This window comes from Xenopus tropicalis, chromosome 6 (assembly GCF_000004195.4).
Source record: "Xenopus tropicalis strain Nigerian chromosome 6, UCB_Xtro_10.0, whole genome shotgun sequence".
Classification (NCBI taxonomy): Eukaryota; Metazoa; Chordata; class Amphibia; order Anura; family Pipidae; genus Xenopus; species Xenopus tropicalis.
In genome coordinates, this window is record NC_030682.2 from 30,903,898 (window position 1) to 30,928,506 (window position 24,609).

The 24,609-nt window shown below is 39.5% G+C and overlaps 1 protein-coding gene across 2 annotated transcripts in view; it reads left to right on the forward strand.

The window, feature by feature from the left end:
* The window catches only part of cdk14 (cyclin-dependent kinase 14), a 279,683-nt gene continuing 255,074 nt past the window's right edge, over positions 1-24,609 (forward strand). The window contains exons 1-2 of one of the 2 annotated variants that reach the window (XM_012964199.3): positions 1-607; positions 16,371-16,402. In XM_012964199.3, the coding sequence (XP_012819653.1) occupies positions 517-607; positions 16,371-16,402 (123 nt within the window). In that variant the 5' untranslated portion in view covers positions 1-516. The remainder of the gene's footprint in view (positions 608-16,370; positions 16,403-24,609) is intronic. The other variant, XM_012964198.3, reaches the window with a different exon arrangement.

A 24,609-nucleotide genomic window follows, 5' to 3' on the forward strand; every position in this document is an offset into this window, starting at 1 on the left:
GCTCCGCGCAAGAAGAGGCAGCAGCCTGGAGTGGGAGCCCAGCGAGCGCTGGATGTGCCGGATCATTGTAAGGAGCAATATAAACAGTACAATGACGAAGAGAGAGGAGGGGTGGGAGGGAGAGATCGGCCAGAGAGCACAGAGCTAAGAAGCCGCAGCAGGACCGGGGAGTGCGCTTTCACTTCCACATGGGTTTCCCCTCTCTGTGACATTTCTTGCCCTGTCTCTCGGCTGGAGCATCGCCAAGTCTGAAGAAGAGCCGGCCCATGGTATTGGGGAGCCACACCGACCCCCCTTACTGACTGACCCCCTATAACCCCCCTGCCTGATTGGGGTGCAGAGGAGGAGAAGGCAGAGATGAGTCGGGCTGCTGGGGCAGAGAAGCTGCGCCGCTCGGACAGTCATTAGCGATTCCGCTCAAGTCTGTCTCTGGGAGGGGGGAGAGAACAGTTTTGGCTTATTTCCCCTTGCTTGGCATTCCCTGCCGCTGCTGCTGGGACGCTCCTGTATATATAAATGTGTGATATGATTGAGTCGCAGCCTGCTCAGAAAATCGGCAAGATGAAAAAGTTGCGGAGAACTTTGTCGGACAGTTTTAGCCGAATAGGTAAGTGCGGAGCCGGATATTCCCGCTGCTGCTTCTAACGGTGCTGAAGGCTCTTCCCTGCCGCTATTTCCCCCCCAGTCCCACAGGGAACTTCCAGCAGCGGAGCATTCCTGCTATGTGCGGCCAGATGTTGCCTTCCCTCTGCCTGACATGCCCTGTAGCCTATAGCCTTGTCTCTACTGCTGGGGCAACTCATACCCCACTACCCCAGTGGGTTATATACATGCATTATGCACCTCTTTTGCCTTTTTACTGCATTATCCTGGCAATTTAATATAGTAGTTCATGCTGTGAATTATATATTAAGCAATAAAATTATGCAATTTAACATGAGAAAAAAGGCATCTTCATACCCCTGTATCTGTCTGCTCCTACACCTTCCTGGGATGCTGGACTGATGGCTGCCAATCAGCATTCTGCCCAGGTACCAATATGGGGCAGAGAAGTGATTGACGCTTAGGCTTCCCTAGGGACTCTACAAAAGCTTTGGCTTTTCTTGTATTTACTCTGTGGTGGGTAATTGGTTTCCCATGGTGGTCGAATTCCTACCAAGTCACAGGGGGACAGCTACCTCTAAGCGTTAAGTTCCCTACTCCTATCCCCCTTGATATTCTGTTATTTAGATAGAAGTATATCTGCTGTTTGGTATAGGAGGCAGTATTGGGTAGCATTATATACTGATCACTTTAGTGCATATCATACTCCAGCCTACTTGCTTAATATATTTGATGTTAGTACAGGTGAGGTGATAGTGGTTAGTGTAGCATTTTATACTGATCACTGACCTAAATGTCTTGATATTTGGTGCTTGGTATAGAAGGTAATAGCTGTTAGTATAGCACAATACTGTATATTGATCACTGTTATATATATATATATCATAATCCAGGTTACTTAGTTTTCTTAGTGTTTAGTATATAAATTCTAATGTACAGTTTTATATACATACATATATATATATATATATATATATACACCGGTATATCGGACACCAGGCTGCGTAGTATATTTGGTGTTCAATATCAAAGGCAATATTTGTTAGTATAGCATTATATGTCAATCACTATTATATAAATAATAACCAAGGCTACCTAGCTGGCTGTATACCTGGTATGTAATACAGAAGATAATTGTGGTTAGTATAGGATTAGAAATAGAAAAGTAATTGGTCTTTTAATATATATATATTTTTATTTCTTTATTCATTTTTTGGTCTTGCCCCAATTGAACCCCTTCCCATTTGCAGTTTTGTAAGGAAGCCTTTAGTTTCCCATAATGATTCCCAGCCGTTCTCAGACGAAGCGTTCCTTGCCAGGGAGCAGCACGCGCTCGCTTGCAGTTGTACAGTGAGAGAATAATTCGGCCATAATGAGGAGACATGGAGCAGCAGCTGGTGGGACAGGCAGACTATTATGCAGCATCTTATTGTCCGAGGCGCAGACGCCGCTGCTTAATGCAGTCTGCTCTTTGTAGGGCTGACACATGGAGAAACTCAAATATACAGAATGACAATGTTGGAGACTTAATTAGGAGATGTGTTACTGGAAAACTGGCTGTTTTGTTGCCACTTACATTCTTAGAGCTCTTCTAATCACATATTAATTAACTCTCAATGGGCTTTGAATATTTATTATCCACTATAGTGAGATGACCCCTTGCTTACACAAGTCTTTTGATGCCTAGTGTCTCTCTTCACCTTCCAAAAATTCTTTTGGGTTGAGCAGCTTCAGCCTAACAGGCCTTAAATTATACCCCCAAATAAGAGCAGGTTTACACTAGATGATTGGTATGGATTTTATATCAATTGATGTCCATTTGCTGATCAGATATGCATTGCAAAATATTCAGCTACATGTTTTGTAAAGGATTTAGTATTCTGAATGTTAAGGATAGTTGGTCTGGGTAACTATTAAGGCCCCCCATGCACTGCTGTCACCTTGTTTTTTCACTTCTAGTCTCATCCAACGAGAGTAGATAAAAATGTTGTTCTTAACCAAACCTAACATTTCTTCAACAAGAACTTTTAATAAAATCCATACCTGGAGTTAGGGGCTTGGGCAGAGTGTAACAGGGGCATGACAGGGTACAGCTGGGGTGTTGCAGGGGTGCACCCAGAAACTCAACCGAATTTACCTCAGCATGTCTGAAAAATATTCATAGGAATTGCATTTATTTTAATGAATTTGAAGTTATAACAGCTGGGTATAAGAAGCTTTAGGGCCAGATATGGAGCATTTTGAATATAGCAGCTGAGCTGGTCAGAGGTCCAGAAGGCAGTTAGTTGTCCAGCCTTGGGAGGCAGTTGGTGCTCCCTCTTTATAATCAATGAATCACAGCAGTGTATAAAAATATTATTGTCTACAGTTTCGGTTGGTTAGTATTCTCATCTGCCAGAGGGTCCATGATTTCTGTTGGGTATCACTAGGAAATGGCTTTGTTGATCTCCATGATGTTTATTGAGGAAATCTCTGCATATTAAACTGTCAGTATGTTATAGTACCTACTGTGGCCAAATAGATAGATAGCAACTTCACTCAAGAACTTAATACGGGACTATGCCCTTCAAATACCTTATTGCGGAAATGCTACTGTGGCCATACTGTAGACAGAATTTAGGAACTGTGGAACAAATTCTGGAAAGCATGGTCCTGTCCATAAAGCCATTGGCCCAAATGAGAATATCTGTACAAAAGTTACAGGAAGCTGTGCCCTTCCTTACTTCGGAACTGTAAATACGGCATAGACTTACCAAGAGATGGCATCAGCAGATAAGATTATCAGTCTGACCAGCTGTATGGAATTGTAGGGTGCTCTGTTTTAACTGCCACCGATAGTGGTCCTAAATGTCACAATGTTGGGCAGTAGGCTCACTATCTACTTCTGCGGACGTATCAGCACCCTTAACATTTCTATTAGATCTTTAAAATTAGTTATAATTGGCATTTTGCTTATGTGTAGGGGTTTCTAGATCATTTAAGAATTCAGGGACACGTCTAGAAAATTCAGCCGGAAGGGTTGCCCTGATTGCAATTTTATATAAATGCAGTCAGTGCAACCTGGCATTCATACATTTATTCAAGGTGTCTCTAGTGCCCTCACACTTATTACATGGAGATGACTGATGAAGGTGTCTGCAGTGCCATGGTGAAGAGTCAATTACGCATGTTCAGTGATTCCTCTTTACAGTGTGTTGACAACCTGGGAAGAAAGATAGTATTAGAAACAATATATCACAGGCTGGACAGAGTATATGACACCCGTGTGAAGAAACCCTTGGCTACAATTTGTCATATTCTCTTTAAAAGCTCTATCACACTGGGCAGGTCAAATGACACCCATGTGTCCAAACCCTTGGCTTAGTATTTGTCAGATTCTTTTTACTAGTAAATATTAATCATCTTCTGTACCTCTAGGGTACCACTTGCACATATTTCTATATCTTCTATATTCTATAGGCAATGTTAAAGTGTGCAAATGGGCACTGTAGTACCTTCCTTGTGTATTATACTGTGTCCTTGTATTAATCAGGTCAGAGTTGGAAATGTATCTGTTACACACATTTGTTAGCAGGCTGGATCCCATTAAAATGATGATGTACTGATGTCATACAAAGAAGTCTTAGAGCTCAGGAGCCGATTATTGGCCCTATAGAAACCTTCAAAGACCACCTGTGGTTTTCAGATCTCTGGTATGTTAGATTTTTTTTCTCCCCTAATGTTATTATCTTTATAAATTTGCATTTTTTAAACATTTTGAATGAATAATATTGTGGAATAACATAGCACCTACTGTGCAATATAAGGAAGTTTCACACCCATTTCATATGTGGCATCATAACCATTTGTAATTTGTATAATAATAAATATTAATTGGTAGGGTGGCACCAGGGACAGGGGTTGAAATATATGGGAATTACTCCATTATTTATTTCTCACAGAAAACTGAGACAGCCTCAGTCCTGATCGCAAACTCATAGGGCACAAGACACAGTAGTAAAGTAGGGGACGAGTTGACCCCATGGCATAGAGACCTGCAAGGGTCTGTTTTTTACAAACCTGCACCCAACCCATAGCTGATTACCCCTGATCTGTGCAGGCTTACCCGTATGCTCTTCCTTATTCTAGTACACCTAAACTGCTCCCAACGTACCAATCAGGTAACATAGAAGTGACATCACATAAACAGGGAGTGACATCACACAATGGCTCATTTTCAGTAGAAAAAAGTTACAAATTATTTTTCTACCTCATAAATAGCCACCTACAACTACCCACCTGCAGCTAAAGGGGCCATGGACATAAACGGTATTCTGACTGAGTTGGTGCAGATCCTCCAGATGCCCCTGGCCAGGTGCCCATATCAGTGAGCACAAAAAGAAAAAAGGAAATGCACACAAAACAATTTGCTGGTGCCAAAAATACCTCCAACCTGTTTATTGTGGAGTGCACATACAGACCAAACGTTTCTAAAAAAAAAAGTGTACTTTTTCCACTGATGAAGAGGACGTGAAGCCCTTGAAATGTTTGATCTGTATGTGCACTCCACAATAAACAGGTTGGAGGTATTTTTTTACACCAGCAAATTGTTTTGTGTGCATTTCCTTTTTTCTTTTTGTGCTCATTAATGACTGCATTTAACACCATTATTTTACATTGTTATTTTTCTGGCGTAACCCAAAAAAAAGTGTAGCATAACTAAGCAAAGTCGGAGGATCGCTGATATTTATTCAGCATTTTTACACAGCATAAAAATAGAAGTTGTGAGGGTGCAGTACAAAGGTAACACCATGCACCCTCTGGTGCTTCCAAACTTGTACATCTGAATGAAGCTAGGAAGTAGGAAGCTGAACTGGGATGCCAGTATGCCCACCCTTATAAATTAAGCACTGCTGAATGCAGGATTTGCTTTATTCATCAGAGAGGCACAGGACTGGAGCACTTACACCTTCATCCATGGGTGCTAAGCATTGGGCACAGCCAAGAAAGTTTTCAGCAGTTTTGTAGGACTTGGCCCCCTCCTTGTGTGTTGTAAATGAGCCCTGTAGAATTAATTACAGGTTAAAAGGTTTACATAGTAACTTAGGTTGCAAAAAGTTCTGCTGTTTATGTCTATATAAAACCTGCCTAAATGCTAGGTGATACAGAGAAAGGCACGGAGTTTACAGTCGCCCAGTGTTGGTGATGTTATGCTACTTTACGAAGGGATCAAAGTATTACAATATGTTCCCTGTTGTATTTCCTCTATATTTGAAATGAAAAATGTCAGGGATTTCAACTCCACGTTAACATTTTTGTTTTGATCTTTATGCTGACTTTTGTTAATACTGAGACATGTCTACAGAGAGGGCTATGTTAATTCTCTGAAAGAGATGCTAGCTGATGACAAATGATTAAAGTGGTCTGATGAATAATTTAGGGCTTGACAAATCCCAGGAGGCAGGTATCCCATGGCCCTAATATATATATATATGTTTGTCTTTTGTGCGATTGTTCCAATAATTACCATAAATAGCCTGATTTTCGCTGGTCCGGATATATCACAAGAGATATTCGGAAACATGGACACAGTTGGCTTAAGCCTATTAATCCATAGTATCCAATAAGCAGTTAGCTTGTCTGTCTTAGGTAGAATTAAAAGTTATGATTAACAAAACCTAATTGGTTCCTAAGGGTTGCCAAATGTTTTGTCCATGTTACTATATAACTCTTAAAGATTTGTATTTGTCAGTTGGATGTTTCTACTGGACATTTCTAGTCATAATTCTTATTATTATAATATACAACCTGTATGTATGTATGTATGTATATCTTTATTTATAAAGCGCTACTTATGTACTCAGCACTGTACAGTAGAATACATTAATTCAAACGGGGTTATTAAAATAATAATAGATTCATACAAAGTATAACAATAAATACAAGGTACAGTTGCAATAAGTTAAGAGTAAAAGCTACAAGAGGATGGAGGTTCCTGCCCCATAGAGCTTGCAATCTAGATGTGAGGTGTACTAGTTGCTTTTGGGAGCTGTGTTAGCTTTTTGCATTTGTCTACAGATGCCCATATTGTCCTATGGAATATCTCAATAGTTGGGTGATTTATGTCAACATCTCTAACTATTTAACCTTATTTTCACGCAACTATTACTAGCATTAAGGCTATAAAAAAGTTGGACTAAACTGGTCCCTTTTGAACTATGCCTTTACCCTATAGGAGTAGGGCATTTATTCTGAAATCGGGTGTGATAAATGAGCAGTGGGCCTTTTTCATATAAATTCAGCTTTTCTACTGTTCATATTAACAAACAGAACACCACAAATATAATATTTACTATGAATTAAACTTTATATCGTTATTTCACATTGTCCCCCCCAGAAAAAGGAAACTATATTTATACAACTGTTATATAGTATGTCTATTATAGGTTTGTTGACCAACTCAAAGCTATTGCCAGATAATATGGCTTTTTTTGGTGAAGCATGGAATGGGTAGAGGTTTGAAAACTACAGTCCTGGATAACTACTGGCTGTCAGCAAAAAACCTACTTGCCAGATATGGCTCTAAATGGATGTCAGATGAAAGCTTGCTTGTCATATAGCATTTTAAATGAGTGTTACCTTTAAAGTTACTTGTCAAATATGGTTCTAAAATGTATCTTATTCATTGCATGGCACAGTTCCATTGTATCCACCATTGAGTTCCCAAACTGTTATTCTGACTCTTGTAAACCTGCCAGAATATTATAGGAGAATATATATTTAAATGGCATTGTCCTCTTTCAAAGGCAGAAGCTTTGACAATAGGTCACCTGCCATTACAGCACAATGACATGTTATTTGCTCACAAATTGTCACTACGATAGGAGAGTCACACAACCCACAATCCTAGCCATGAACCTTCCTTTAATTCCGAGGCCTTTCAGTTTGATATCCTTTCCCTCAGAACAATGCCTGGACTTAAGGACTTAATAGTTATTCCTGTGAGATTGTTCGTACACTGGTTTTGGCCTATTTGTACTAAATTCTGACAGCTTTCCCCGTGAGATTTTTGTGCAAGGGAAGATGATAACCTCTCTTAATTACACACTTGTGAGGTCAGTGATATGGGCAATTACTCTATCGTTAAACTCTTGCCGTTGTTGCTACTGTAGGATTTCATATATCACACGGCTGCAGTGTTATTGTGCATGCAGTTAGGTGGTTCTTAGGCTTTTACAAATACTTCCTGCGAGCTGCAGGCATTTAATGGACTATGTTCATCTATTGCACCAGAGTATTTACTGTAAAGAGCCCCTTGGTGCTCCCCAGTCTTTACAATAGCTACATGTTACAATTAGGTGACTAAATGATAAGTGACCATTTGTCTATCATGTTGTACTTTTCAACAGTGTCTTCTAATTTAGCTGCAAGGAGCTTGGGAAATGTGTGGTTGTATGAAACGTGGCTGAATTAGTCAGGGAAATACAAAGGTGCTAAAAGCAGGGTGTGCTGGCTACAGATTGGCTAAATTCCATGGATCTGCTTCTTGCCCATTATGGTGCATTATTTGCTCTGTATCTATTGAAAAGGTGGCGACTAGCACAGCTATAATGTAGCAGAACCATTATATAAACATATCTAGGGAGAAGACTTTGTGGGGTGATTGATAGGGCAAAGTTAAACCTCCGCTGTCAATAGTGGGTTAGAAAACATCTCAGGTCTTGCTGCAGGCCACAACACATTATATTGCATTTTTGATGCATTTGGGTTAGATTCCTGATACTGAGAGTCCCCTAACCTACATGCTGAATGGAAACACAAAAATCTGCTTGTATCAGCTTTTGAAATCCAAACTTAAAGCCGTGCAGCTTCATGTTACTGAGGATTTGCTCGCTTAGGCCACAGGAAGTCAGAAATCTCCATTTCTGGAAATATTTCAAATAAACTTAAACCCTTTCTGTCTGCTGAAGAATTGGAATAGTTTTCCCTTTATCCAACCAACCTGACCTCTGCTTTTATCGCTCTCTTTTTTTAATAATACCTTTTGTATATACTGTCGTTTCCAAATGGCTTTTCTGTACATACACATTCCATTAAATAAAGGAAAAACTTACAACCACACTTAATATACATCCTTTAAGCGTGTGGCACAAATCCTCAGCACTTCATAATAGTTTTTGCATTGGGCAAAAACTTTGATGTGTGCATTTAGTAGATAGTATGAGGTGCGTCAGACAGCAGCATTACTTAGCTCTATTCATACAGTCACAGTCCTTTTATTGTACAAAAGAAAAAAATGAATGGAAACCAGGGCTAAAGTTAATCACAAATATCAAGTCCATAATCTCCCATAATCATGCAGCTACATTACATTTCTGGAGTGTCTGGTAATATTCCAAGCATAAAATATAGAGGAAACATTTAATATATGTATTTGGCTTTATTCACTCGATACATACCCAGAAATCCAGGAGTTCTAAAATCCCAAGCCAAAAACCTTCATATAGAGTAACAGCATAAGCACAAATGCTACAGATAAACAAACATAAACTGTATAAAATAGACAAATTTGTAGAGTTAAGCTGTTGATTCAGGTCCTTCAGACCAATTTGGCAGCTAACCTGCCCATGTATTTTTTCTGTCTGTCTGATCAGGGACTGCATGGGCTCATTAACACATCCTCACTACGACTTTTCGTATCCCCTGCATTGTTTAGCACAATATCGCCAACCCAAGGTGGGCATATCAGGGGGAATGATTCATTCATTTGGCTACCTTGCCAAACAAACAAATCTTACCGTGTACCTTACTGTCTTACCTTTAGTGACTATTGGTTTTATCCGTCCCCTCACTTTATTGCTGTTTTATCTGTAGTCAGTAGAACTTCCATTTCATGTATAGAATGCCAGGTGGAATTAGGTGGTCACGTCTTAGCTTTATTGAATATTGGGCTGATTCTTTCATGGACCTGATTCTTAAATTATTAGGAGGTGGCCTCCCCGCACAACTGTGAGCCAGAATTCAGAGCTGTGCATGTCATAGTTATATAGGGTTGAAAAAAGACCAGAGTCCATCAAGTTCAACCCTTTCTAGTAAACCCATCTATGTACTCACATACATAAACCATATATACCAACATCAATACTAACTGTAGATTTCAGTATCACAATAGCCTTGGATACTATGCTTGTTCAAGAACTCATCCAGACCCCTCTTATAGGCATTAACAAAACCCCTACGCTGCTTCAAATGAAAGTTCTGTTTCTCTAATCTAAAGGAGTTAATATGAAGTAAATGTGAGTACCCAGACATAGGTAATTGCTTTTTCTTAACGTAATATAAACATATCAATTTTGATTAATTTGTGCTGGAGATAATAACATAAGACAGTAGCAAAATGAATTTAGTACAGTGTAAAACAATAATGACTATGATATTATTTGGTAGCCAAGATTTTCCCACCATGGTGCTCTGCACTTTACCAGACCCCACTTATTGGTAAGTGGGCATATGCAGCTTAACAATGGGTGCTGGGAGCAGTCTGCTTGTCACTTGGAATTAAGAAGCACCTACAAAGCAAGAAAGGCAAAGGGAAATTGCTTCATTAAGTTGTCAGAAAGCAGAACATTCATCTTAAAGTGACTGTGACAGCAACAAGCGGCTTTTTTGACTACAATAGGATTCTTCACAAGTTTGCCAGTTTGTGGTGCTTGTAGCTGTGCTTTGTTATCAGTCAGTGCCAAGAAGTAAAATACTACCTGCTGTTTATCTTATCTAGGGAGAAATCCTATGGTAGTACTCAGTGCAGAGGGTCGTGCCAATCAGCCAGGAAACCTGAGCCATTACACTGAATGACTGTTAGAAGCACAAGAATTGCTTGTTCTTTTTGTGTATTTTTGGGTACAACACAGCTCCATCTTAAGCTGTGGAGTTTATAATATAAATAGGAAAACCAGATTAAACACCCATTAGCAACACTCTATTGCATGTTTTTATTCTGAATAGCACTGGTGCTGTAACTGTCAGGCGTATGCCATTCAGCTCAGTGAAAGGCAGCATTGGGCGATTAGGGGCACCTTTGAATGTTACTCTTGAGCCATGTGATTAGATGCAATTTTGTACTCATAAAGCAAAGGATTTACATTTTTCAGGAACTTGCAGCCTAACAGTTCTCACATCACCCACACACATTCACCTCCTCCCCATCCACTGGGGTCCCATTGGACCATTTGGGAAGCTCTTGAACAGAGGTGTAGAGATTTAAATTAGGTGCAAAGTAGTGAGAATTAAACTGTTCTCTACATGATACATCCCCACAGAGAGAGTGTTTTTATACCTTTCTTTCCCCTCCAACTACAATATCCAGCATGTCTTATGTTATTGAGTAGTGAATGTGACAGATGCATTTGGACATGTGTTGAGGACAGGGCCCTGATGAGGGCTGAGCCTCCTGCCACTCTGTACATTGAATGACGGGCAAGGTACGAGGGGATGCCTATGGACCCCTTTAACTAATACAGCACTGACTAACAGAATCACTACTTTTGTAGGGAAGGGTGCTGCTATTTGTACAATGCCCCACACAATGGGCATAGGGCAAAAAATTATCCCTACATAAGCCCTATTGTGTATATATTTGTATAAAACGGTTGCTCAGAGAGGGAGAACATGTGTTTTAACATAGTTTTCCTTTCAAGCATAATTTAGCCAATAATTACTTCCAGTTACAGACTGCTAATCGTATACAGAGATGTCACCATGAAGTCAATCATACTAAAGTGATTCTAGTCACTCCTAAGGTATTGATGTACCATGCCCTGATCACACTCTTCTGCTCCATTCCCAACTTGGCAAATAACCCAAAACATCCAGAAGGGTTGACATGTTTGCTTATACTGTATATACGGATGAAAGTAAACATCGTTCATATTCTATAGTTTGAAATAGCAGATATTCCCAAACCGTGGGACTGTTCTCCATAGAACAGTGATTTCCAAGCTGTGGGGCAGGCCAGTGGCTGGGGGAAGTTAGAATGAAGTACATACTTCGTCTCATAGATACTCTTATATGCCCAGAAAATAGGTTAGCTAGGGTGAGCTTTGGCCTCTTCAATCAGAGGTTGCCTTAGTTCAGGGTTCCCCAACCTTTCTTACTCTTGAGCCACAGTCAAATGTAAAAAGACTTGGAGAGCAACACAAGCACCATAAAAGTTCATGGAGGAGCCAAATAAGGGCTGTGATTGGCTATTAGGCAGCCTCTATACACACTATCAGCTACAGGGGCTTTATTTGGCAGGAAATCTTGTTTTTATCCAAACAAAACGTGCCACCAAGTCAGGAATTCAAAAATAACTACCTGGTTTGGGGGCACTGAGAGCAACATCCAAGGGGTTGGTGAGAAACATGTTGCCCCCGAGCCACTGGTTGGGGATCCCTGCCCTAATTTATAGAAATATATTTTCGAGCAGGATTTGTCAGGCTTTTCAGTTCAAGTCCCGCTTGAAGGTTTCAGCTTGTGGTCATGGTCCTCTTGAGGTCATAACTAGGTAAGGGACCAACCCTTTAGTTCCCCTTTACAGAACCTAGGGCGATGGCTGCCATTTCAATACTTTTATGTTAATTGTGTAGGATGAGGGTGACAGAATGTTCTGCAGAGCTCTGTAAATTTGTCTCTTTGTTTTTGGCACAACCCGGTAGATGCATTTTATTAGAACTGAATCTAATCAGGCATTGCATTTCACAGAGAGTACAGAAGATATAAAGTTGATGCTGCAGCTCGAATCATTTACTTCTTGTTCACAGATTAGATGCTATTAAAAGCCAGTGTTATTTGCGTAGATGCTGCAAATGTTTTGAGAGGACTAAATGCTAGTCTGTTTCACTGATTCTTTCATATTCAGCAATTGCCTTTCTTTTATAAATATTGAAATTGTTCTCTACAGGCTTGGCTATAAATACCCATTGCCGTATCATTCTTAATTATACCCGTGTACCAGCTCTAATGTTACTTAAATAACATGGAACTAGTGAGTATCATGTGTTAAAAAGTAATTTAATCATTTAAGCACTGCTGCAATACTTCACCAGCCCTGTTGAAATGAAAATACAATAATATTCCTTGTAGCCTTTGGAATTTAGATCAGGAAATCCTTTCCCACCTATGTGCCATTATGAGTAGGGACAGTTCTGTTCATTGGAGTCTCTGTAATACAGTGCTGGGCCAAGTTGGAAGACAACCCAACCTTGATAGCACCCTCTGGGGGTGAATAATGAGCCCCCCCCCCCACCATTCATCACAAATGTGGAAACAATGTCAGTGCTTTCTCAGCCAGCATCTTCTGATCATTTAGGTCATGCAGGGCCCAGATTACGTGTAGGCAGACGGAAGAGGTACATAACTTGTTCCACCCCCCACCCTTGCACCCTAGGCACTTGCTTTTCTCCCTGCCCCTAGTTCTGAGCCTGCTTTAATAAGCTGGATATGTCACACATGAAGCAGAAAAGTAAGGGTAATCATTCAAAAACCATGCAATATAAAATAAAGGCCAACTGAAAAGTTGCTTAGAATTGGTTCATCTATATCATGCTAAGTAAATTTAAAAAGTATATTTCCCTTTACTTAGGGAATTATTATGATGTCACTGCAGAGACCGTGTCATTGTGAGTTCAGTAGTTCCTTCTAGCATGAGCCTGGTAGTTTATTTTGGGAAACGATTCAGATAATGTCTTCCAACACTCATTGGAGAAGATGCTTGGAGTTGAGCCCCAGCAACAGCTGGGAGTGCTAAGCTTATATAAAAGATGCTCCTACACACAGGTGGGAGAAACATTCCCAAATATGACTGCTTCGGTCTTATTGTTGACAGAGCCATTGTTATATCTCAATAAATCGGTGTTGAGCAGACAGCGGCATGGATATTTGGTAGATGGATTGACATATGACCTCTGTGAGCTCTGCACAGACGGTATACTGTAATGTGAGTCTAATGCTGTGGTGTCCTGTTGCCTTGTATGCTTCAAGCTTGAAATTGCATTGTTAGCTGGATTCAGAGGGGATGGGGCTGATTGGAACCTTTTGTGTGGCACGTTATTACATGCTTCTGTATCACAACATGATTTTTTTATTAAGGGATCTGTTGGCCTTGAAATGTAGTGTACTTTGAAATATCAAATAATCAAAGCTTTTCTTTTGTAAAGGCACAAAGGGCCACTTCTGCCTTTCATGATTACATATTATATATCTGTTCTTCTATTGTTCCTTTGTGAAAATAAGACTGTGTGTTTTAGAGAAACGGAACGGAATACCTAATGGAATAATTGCTAAAAATGCCAGGTTCAGTATAAATACATCCATGTTAAAAGAATACAAAATTCTATCAATCATTATCTTCTATATAAAGAATAGAGTTTGAGGAAGCCATTTACTAACGCTCGATTTTTTTTTCACAGTTCCTTTTTCGTGCCAAAATGCGATTTTGTTGTAGAAAAAAAATTGCGATTTTTTTTTTTTTTTTTCACAATTTATTATGCAACAAAACTGCATCAAATCCAAATGAAAACATATGCTAGCTAAAGCCTGTCGAGATCCCTTTTACAAATGGAAGATCTTTCTTTGCTTTGGGTTTTCTTTGCTTTGGGTTTTTAGAGGTTTTTTATATATAAAAAAGTTGCGTTTTTTGCTTTTTTTCTGCATCTTTTTTTCATTCATGCTTTTTCAATTCGCATCTTTTGATAAATGACCGACATTCGTGGAAATGAGTTTAGTCGTGGTTTCAAAAAACTTGAAGCCACAAAAGTTGAGATGTTAATTAATGCCCCCCTGAGTGTTTGTGTTCTTTTTCCTGTTATTTTATAAGCCAATAGGTTTGTCCAGGTACAGTATCCCCTAGCAACCAATAAGATGTTTGCTTTACATGGGTGACCGTAAAATGCTTCCTGCTATTGGAGATTATGGCAAGAGCAAAACTAGTAGCTTTTTTTTTTTTCTACATTTTTTTTTGGTCATGGACCTTCTTCTCATCCATAAGGTTTAGGAAACATGGGTCCCTCTCATGAACTGTCTCTGCATATCTTGGGAGGCAGCCAAACATTCCAGGTACTGTCCTCACATCTGGGAGAGGGTCAATTACCCACCATCCACAACATGAACTGATTCAGATTTCAGCATTCCTTAGAGTAAGGCCAAATAAAACAAAATATGTTCCTGGGGCTTTCAAAGGTAATACCAGCTGGTATCCATGTATCCCAAAATCACACGCCTGCCATAAGATCTATAAAATGATGCCATTCCACAGTACTGGAACACTATTCAGCAGCACATAGCTGCAAAGGCGAAACCATATACTTAGGGGTTCTGAGCATGTGTATGTAGGCAACCTCCTTACCTGTAAAAGCAGCCTAGGCTGGGTACAAACCTACTTAACTATCTGACCAATAGAATCACAGCATTCAGTTGAACCAGAAAACTTCTCAGCAGTGCAAAGTCCTTTTGAAAACATTGTTGTATTATTTTAAACATGTAATATCAAATTTCCCTGGCAGCCCCAGGTACCTCAGCTACAATTACATTATATACAAATGAATACACAATAGGCTCAGTGGTATAGAGTTTATTAGTATTAGGGTCCCCAAGTAAATGGGTTACAAGAAATGAGCCTTTTGCTTGTGTATTTTGGATTGGAACGTTGGCTTTCCCCTAATGTTTCCTTACTTCCTGCTCCATCAATGACCACAAATACAACCACATGTTTAATATTTATACTAAATACTCTCAGAGACCCATGTTGTTGGGCTTTTTATGAAAGCAGGATTAAAGATACGCAGAAATCTACTTCCTAAAGGTGCAATTGTTCAACTAAGATCCACTCAAAATGTAATAAATCAGCCCCTAAGTATTTTTAGCTGAACCAAATCCAAACCATGTGACTTAAAAGCTGTGGACAACTCAACGTGATCATTTTTTACATTTTCCTAAATTTGAATATTGGAATTAGGGTTCAGTTTATCTTGCTATTCATCCATAGTCTTTGGTGGAGTCAAAGACTAGGGGCCAGATTTACTAATCCACGAACGGTCCGAAAGCGTCCGAACGCGCTTTTTCGTAATGATCAGTATTTTTGCGACTTTTTCGTCGCCGTCACAACTTTTTCGTCGCCGTCACAACTTTTTCGTATGTCCCACAATTTTTTCACCGCCGTTACGACTTTATCGTATATTTTCCACGACTTTTTCATCGACGTCGCGAAAAAAATCGAATTGGCTTTTCTGCCGTTTACAATTGCTCAATACGAAAAAATTTCGACGGCGACGAAAAAGTTGCACAAAATACGATAAAGTCATGACAGCGACTAAAAAATCGCGCAAAATACGCAAAATTTTCGTTTCCAATCTGGTTTTTTCCCATTCGGGATTCGGATTCGTGGATTAGTAAATGTGCCCCTAGGGGTTGTTCACCTTTGAGTTAACCTTTAGTATGATGTAGAGAGTAATATTCTGAGACAATTTGCAATTGGTCTTCATTTTTTATTATTTTTATTACATTTGTTTTTTTATTTCACTTTTTCTTAAGCAGCTCTTCAGTTTATAACTTCAGCACAAGAAGAAAGCAAATAGTATAAAAAATAGCTATAAAAAAGTATAAAAATAAATAATGACCACCCTTTTAAGATAAATTTTGAACATATTAAGAAGTATTTGCCTTGCCGTCGTCATTTATTTGTTTGCTTCGATTTAGAAACGTTGAAGCAATGGGAATGCTGTCTAAACCGAAATCTTTCTTCTCTTTTACAGCTCTGAAAAAAGATGAAAATGCAATTGACGAGGTAAGTAACGGTGCTGGTTTTCTGAAGAGTGACAGTTTTCCAAAAGCATGGTTTTAGCACTAAGTATTTGTGTTTTGGCACTGGGACAGTCAGGGCTTTGAAAGGTTAAAATGCTTGCTTTAAGTGAATAGTGGGGTCATGCCATCTACTGATGCTTACTGTAAGTCTATGGCACTTTAAAGCTGAATGACCCTACAGGGTCTAGAGTTGCCACCTGGCCAGTATTTAACTGGCCTAGCCAGTTTTGTAATACCCTATAAATCATCCCCCTTTACTGCTGATCAGCCTTTATACTCGCAGGCCCATCTCTGCCCCACCCATTTCCCCTCCCACTCTGCCCATTTCTCTCTTTCCAATCACATTTACCCTTTCCCCTGCCCAGTCTGCCAATTTCTCCACCCCTTACATCATATCCCCACCCCAAATGACATCACAGCCCGCCCCCAACCCGAAGGCCGGAATTAAAGGAAAAAAAAGGGCCTTGGGCCCCATTAAAGTTTTTGGCCCTGCTACTGGCAATAGCAGTATTCAGTATTGTGTTAGGACAGGCAATAGCTGGCAATAGCAGTATTCAGTATTGTGTTAGGACAGGCAATAGCTGGCAATAGCAGTATTCAGTATTGTGTTAGTACAGGTTTTAGGTCATTTCAGTTTATTCCATTTGCAAATGTTGTGCTTTTCTCCTAAGTGCCCTGTAAATGCCAATGTACCCAACTGTGAATATCCTATGGTATGGTATTATAGAGTAGAATGGAGAAGGCAAGATTTGCAGCCCATTTTGTTGGCTGAATTTCCAGATTACTACTATAAAAGGTGTCTAGCTTAGTTTCATTTTGTTCATATATGCACATATTGCCATATTCCACATAGCAACTTTCTTCCGCTCTGCACATGGAGGAGGATGTGTTCTAGATACATACAATGGAACAGATGTTGCTGTGCTGATCTATGAATAGTGGTATTGTCTAAAGTCGCTTGATTTTTGTAACCGATCATTTTCGCTGCTGTAAATTGCATTACTAAAACCTTGACATATTAAATCTTTCAACTCGGCTCTCATTACAGAGTAACTGTGTGCCTTGGCACTTTTAATTTACTCACAAATTGCCTCATTATCACCTTTAATTCCAAGAGAAAGTTACTGTATTTTTGATAGCTATCATATTACACAAAACAGTCACATTTGCCAGAATATAATGTGATATGATGGCTGAGTTTTTGTTGAAGGTAATCTAATGATTCAAAGGAATTTTCTATTGTCTGAGGCTTTTATAGCTCTTTTGGTCTCCCTGTGATTCTCACCTGTGTACAGATATGGGACCTGTTATCCAGAATGCTCAGGACCTGGGGTTTTCCAGATAAGGGGTCTTCTGTAATATGGATCTCCATACTTTAAGTTTACTAAAAAATCATTTACATATTAGAAAACTGAAAAGGATTGTTTTGCCTCCAGTGAGGATTTATATCTGATATAAAGATTTTATATTTTAGTTAAGATCAAGTACAAGGTACTGTTCTAGTATTACAGATAAAAAGGAAATAATTACATTTAAATCATTTACTATCTATGGGGGATGGTCATCCTGTAATTTAGAGCTTTCTGGATAACAGGTTTCCGCATAAAGAATCCCATACCAGAATTTCCTTGGATTACCTTGGAGCAGTGAAATAGAGGATGTGAGGTTTATTCTCTCTATGATAGCCATCTGTATACATGGAACAAGGAGTGCAGAATATTGCATGTTAAGGCATGCCATGGTATTGAGCGGGTAATTCTGAATTGATCATGAAACAAAAAAAATATATAGAGCAATTTCAAAAACCTTATAGTACTACTGGGATTAGTTCTTCCAACCATTCCAACCAGTCATATGAGTTCTCTCCAAGGTTCCTCAGGGACCTGTATAATCACCAAAAGGCCTTTGACCTCCCAGTCAGAGGATTTCCTAATATTTGCTTTAATACAGTATATTGGGAGAACTGTTTACTTATTGCAGATATTGTGTAAAATTCAATAACTGTATAGGATTCAAGATAGTGCTACATAGGAAAAGCCTTATTTGTGTCAGTCGTGTGTCTATAAGATGCAGTTTTGGGGCAAATAATACTTTGAATAACATTTGTGTGAAGGGTTTAAATCAGCATGGCTTTAAAGGAACAATAACACCAACAAAATAAAATAGTTTGCACTGATCTTTTAATATTCTGTATTGATGATCATTTGAAGGGGTGAGAAAGGGAGGCTCAGCAGGGGTCTCCTGCAGGGGGTGAAAGGGGGTGCGGGGGACGCGGCTGGGCGGGGGCCTCTGGGTCGGCACCCCCCAGTCCGACCCTGAATACTGGTGGGTGACACTAGCTGCTGGCTATTGTGTATTTGACCAAAACCATGGCCTCTCGAATCTGTATCTGAGGCCCAACCAATTATTGATCAGAATGACTATTGATTGATCATGAAGACTCTGCACAGTTCTGCCATATGATCAGGTTGCCCTGTTAAAAACAAATGAACAAACCCAATATAACCCACCACTTTGGTTTTATTTTGAAGAATGTCAGCTTAATGGTGGCATCTGAAGCTCCTAATAATAATTCCTATATTGGTTTTTCCTCTGAAACTGCCTATCTATCTGCCTTTTAATTTGTATTACTAACCTACTGCAAAATCATAGCTGAACAGAAGATTTCATAGTGATGGCCAGTGACAATGCATATTTCACACCCAGTTGAAATGAAATCCATGCACAACTGAAAGGATAGGTCAAGCAGATGTTCGGTGGCATGGCAAAACAGAAAGTAAATATATAGGATAACATTTAATTAGATATTGGATTAAGGTGAAAAATTACAATTATCTTCGTATTGCAGTCAGCCCTCTAGCTTTACCCCTAGCAGGAAGATGTTAATGGCACTACAATGCCAGCTTTGTGCTTACTCTGTAATATTATCTTTCTATATCCGGTAACCACACAGCAGCCAAGCTTTTGTATACTCAGCAAGTATTCCTGAATACAACATGCCCCTCTATTACACTTTGTGTTTGTTTAACATGATGTTGAAACTGCAGTTCAACAAAACAGTAGGTTTACATTATACCGACAAACAGTGGAATAGTTTGTGGAATGTTTGCCTATAAATTTGTTATTTCCATTTCTTGACAAGTGTCTTAATAGCAGTTAGATTAAATAGCAAGGTCAGAATTTTGGGACACAGATCATAGAATTCTTTTTTTAGAAGAGAATACTCTTATGTCCTAAATTTACCCTTATGTGTTTCCATGCTCTTATTGATTTTAATACCAGTGACACACACCAATATTTAGTACAGTCTGATATATGATCATCCAGACTAGGAGAAGAAGACTGTCCTTCTGTTGTGAGGCCAGAAGTAAAAAGTTTCCACTGGGGCCCAAAATTACCCTAGTACTCTAGAGTTTAGGAAGCCCTAAAATGACTTTGTGGTGTGGGTCCAGGTAATGTCTTCTAAAGCTGGCCATACACGCACGATAATATCGTACAAAACCTTGTTTCGTACGATATTCAGTGCGTGTATGGCAAGTCAGCGAGTCGACCGATATCGCAGGAGGCTGCTGATATCGGTCGACTCGCCGATCGGCCAGGTTAAAAGATTTTGATCGGGTGCCATAGAAGGCGCCTGACCAAAATCTGCCTTCAGCGCTGAATCGGCAGAAGGAGGTAGAAATCCTATTGTTTCTACCTCCTTATCTGCCGATTCAGTCCTGAACAGTTTGTGGCTGATTGTACGATCGCAAATCGCCATGTGTGTGGCCACCTTAAGGCCGAGGGCTAGCAGCCGACCAAGTTTACTGGCCTGATTTAAAATCAGGGTGAGCCATTCTTGAAGTTTTGTGGTCATTGGCTGATATGGCAATTTAGTATTATCACTGCCAGTCTGTCAGTCTGATCAGGCCATTTTGGCACTGTGTATGTATATTCAAACTCTACTAATACTGGACTGGTTAACCACAGGTATCTTTCTTAATAGTTGGCTTATGTTTTCTTAACATTATCCTATAGCAAGCCTTTTTGAGGTTATTCCATCTGCTGTCTTTTTCAGCAGGATTCGAATTTGGCGAATCCATGCTCCTGGTCAAACTGAATGACTTTTTATCTCGTAAATAGCATTGGCATATGCTTATTAGGATTTGGTTTGGTATTCAGCAGAAAAAAGTGGATTCGGTGCATCTCTAACCATTACCTACCATTCATCAGAGCAGGCTAGATGGAGACTGGATGGGCAACTATATGGAAGTCCAAGGAGCGTGTTTGAACACAAAAATGTTTAATGAATGATGTAATTTACAACATTTGAGTCCATTTAAGTGATGGTAAATAAGGCAATACTAACTACTACTGTCTGGAGGGGAGCAATAGCTATGAGAAAGATTACAAGGAATGTATAGGAATATGTAGTTTTTTAGAGAGCATGTAGGCTGTACCAGCATATAAATGGGTATGATAATAAACAGCACAAGAAGACAATTGGTCAATCCAGGTACTTTTTAAGAAGACTATACCCTTGGCTGACTATGAGAGTGCTCATTTCTTCAAACTGATGCCTGATTTGGAACATACATCTGCTATAGAATCAAGCCTAGGCTCAGCAGAGAGTGATCATGTCTAATACACCCCATCAATTAGCAGTCCGTGTGGGAGCTTGGGAGTGATCAGCTTTATAGAGACACACTTGAAGGCATTATTATTGTTTTTTAGGCATTTGCCATCTGTGACAAGACTAATCAACCTAACTCGTATCAGGTCCATATGTCTTCCTGTCGCTAGCATAGGGGCCAGTCATCAATCTTCATTGAATTTGTAATTTGAATTTGGCAAGGGGGGCACCAAGTGACATGGATATGAATTACTTTTGGTATCACAAGTTTGTATGACAAATTGTCCTCTCAGTCCCAGTAACAAGGCTGCTCTTCATATGTACGAGGGGGCTGTTAAGTGTTACAAATTGCCCTGTTCTGGCTGATATTTTATGAAGCTACATAATTGGGATATTTTATAACAAATCTGTTTTGGGGGGTCATTTCCCCTTTAAGAGACTGCCGATGTGACAGTTGTTAATGTATACACAAATGCGCTAGGATGTTTTATACAAAACTGTCATTGACTTTTAGAGAACCTTAGAATTTACTCTATAAGAATACCAAAGAACTTCCAATCAAGTAAAGCATCTTGGCCGGTTTCCATGAAGAAAAACTGTATTGTTGTGACAGTGAAATATGAAAAATCCATAATGTGTTCCTTTTAGTCAAATTATACTTTTGGCTCTATTTACTAAAATGCGAATAAGTTCAATTTTTCTAAAGTGCAAATTTAATGATGGTTTATACAAATAGGGTGCATTCATGTATTTAATATGAGTGATGGCATCCAGGAAGATCCATTGGAGGGTGCTATTATTCATTTCAGGGTCAAATCACCAATAATAAATATCGCCCACTGCAAACATAAAAAAAAAACCTATTCACTAAACTGTAATTTAATAACCCAATTTGTAAGTCATTAAAAAAATGCGTAGGAAGAAAACGTTTATGCATGAATTATTAGGGAACTTTTAATGGGGTTTCAGGGAACACCGAGTTCTTTGGCTTTCCATCATATATATACTGTATATCGGCATATCAGCCATATTTCCCTGCAGCTCACTCTTTCTGAACTTATATAAACTTCCAGCTCCCAACTTCTACTTCATCTGATGTGGATTGAGAAAGTAGTGATTTAACCCTTCAAGTGCTTTACAGTGCCAACCTAAAACAACCATTCCCATTCTGTTTTGCTCTATGCCACACAATGTGTTTACTGGAAACGCCGGGAGCAAAAGACCCTGGAATTCAGTATAGTTCATTTCTAGTAGATCTGTCTCATTTACAGGCTTTATATTCATTTTATAGATTAGAAAATGTGTGAGTTTCTCAACCTAATATCTTTATTCCAACTGTAAACAACCTACTATGCTTTGGGTCACTGACAGATTCTATCTTGTCTAAGCACTGATGGTTTGGGTGCAAATTTATACTAATGAAAGTTCCCCTTTAAGCACCCTCTGTTACTATTAAACAGTAATTGAACTTTTCTTCAAGAATTTATAGTAAATTCTATGACTGGGACTTGAACTCTGCATGGCCTGGTTAGTGGCTATGCAGGTACCTTTCAGCCATAGGAGACTCAGCAACAGGAGTTCCTGTGTTGTTATTATTTCTTAGAGTACCTTGTATCCTTATTATGATCCAGCAAGGCAATTGCTCATTTTGTTCCCTCCCCTGTTTGGTCCTTGCTGGATCATTTTGCTAATTAATTAATTTTGCTAACTTTGTTTATTTGTGGGTTGTTCCTATATCTGTATCCTGTATTGTTCCTGACCTTGTTATGCAAGGTGCTGTTGCTGAGTTCTTGGTAAGCTGTGTTGCTGTACCTTGAGTTTCTAGTAAAGTTCTGTGATCAAGTTTCCTTGCTCCATTCTCCTGGAAACCTGCTTTATACCTAGCTATGGGGCTCCAAACTAATGGTGTGAACCTGCACTGCCATGACCTCCCTGACACCAGGGCCTGCTGCATCAAAGCAGCCCCAGTTCCACCACCTTGCTTTCCAGCATGTATCAGGTTCTTCCGGTAAAATGCTCTTTGGTTTGCCCAAATATGTCTTCTGGTACTGAGGCCAGATAACTCTTTTGCCTCATGTCCAGAGCACATTGTTCCATAAGTCCTTCTCTTTGCCTAGGTGTTCATAACCAAACTTTAGACTTGCACAACTGATTTGTGCATACACGGGCCGATTGTAGCTGCCGATATTGGTCCCTTGGACCGATTCGGCAGCTTATTGTCCTGTGTAGGGGCAGAAACAACGGCCATACCCAACTGATATCTGCCCTGAAATTGGCCAGATATCGATCGGCAGGTTAAAAGATTCAGTCAGATCGGGGACTGCATCGGCTCAATTGCCGCCATTATAATTAGATCGAATTAGCCTACATGTTGCCCGATATCACCCACCTGTAGGTGGGGATATTACGTGAAGATCTGCTCACTTAGATTGAACTAGCCTACATGTTCCCCGATATTTCCCACCCGTAGGTGGGGATATTGGGTGAAGATCCGCTCGCTTGGCGAGGTCGCCAAGATCACTTGTATGGGGACCTTTACTCATGCACTTTGTCATCAGTAGTGACAAGAACTACCTTTAGGTCCCATGGTGAAATGGAAGGGCTAGTTAGGGACATCTCTCTCTATCTTGTGTTCTGCTAAACTTGCTGGGACGGGCCTAACTTGGGCAAGTTAGTGTTGAAGTCTTCTCTGCTTGTAGATGATGTTCCGGACAGTGGCATGACTAATGTCAAATTGCTTAGCAATTATTTCAAATTCCTTCCCAGACCCATGGGCATCTATAACCTACTTAAGGCCTCAGAGAGATCTTTCAGTTTAGGCAGGTGATACCACAATCTTCAGCAACACAAATCAAACCAAATAAAGGTTCACATAAAACAGGTTAATCTGAGATCCTCTTCAGTGATATTTTGATCATTTGCACATTATCTAATGCTCCTAATTCTAATATTAGTTAATATTTTGCTATTGTTCTTGTTTTTCATTCCCATAATACTCCTAATCTACTCTCCAAATCCATCTAAATTAATCATTCTATATTATTACCTGACATTTGGAAGGGTTAAGTATAAATTATAAATAGTAGTGGGGTAGATAAAGCATGCTAATGAACCAGGATCATCAATGTATCTCCTGTGGGGTTCATTGTGTAAAGCTTCCTGTTGCTTTACTTGTTCCTTTATATAAAGATGCGGTCAGTGTCAGGCTGACATAGTAGCAGTTGCCTTGGGGCAATATTAAATTTTTTTACTTGCCCTCTTAAAATTTGTTATATTTTTCCTATTGATTTCTGCATGTGAATGTGAGGATAAAGGAGACCACCCACGAGGAGCCTGTCATTAGGAGTTTTAAGTATAACCTCTTTTAAAAGAGTTGTCATGTTCTACTCATGGCAACACTGAGCCTAGGTAACAGATGTGTAACTTAAGTGCATAAGTTTACACTTGTTGATACAAATGTGATACTGAGTGATGATTATGATGACTGTTTAGGACATCATGATTACAGTTGGTTAATGCATACATATCATCCCATAGTTAGAATTTTCATTGCTGTTGGGTTCAGGCTCAGTGAATGG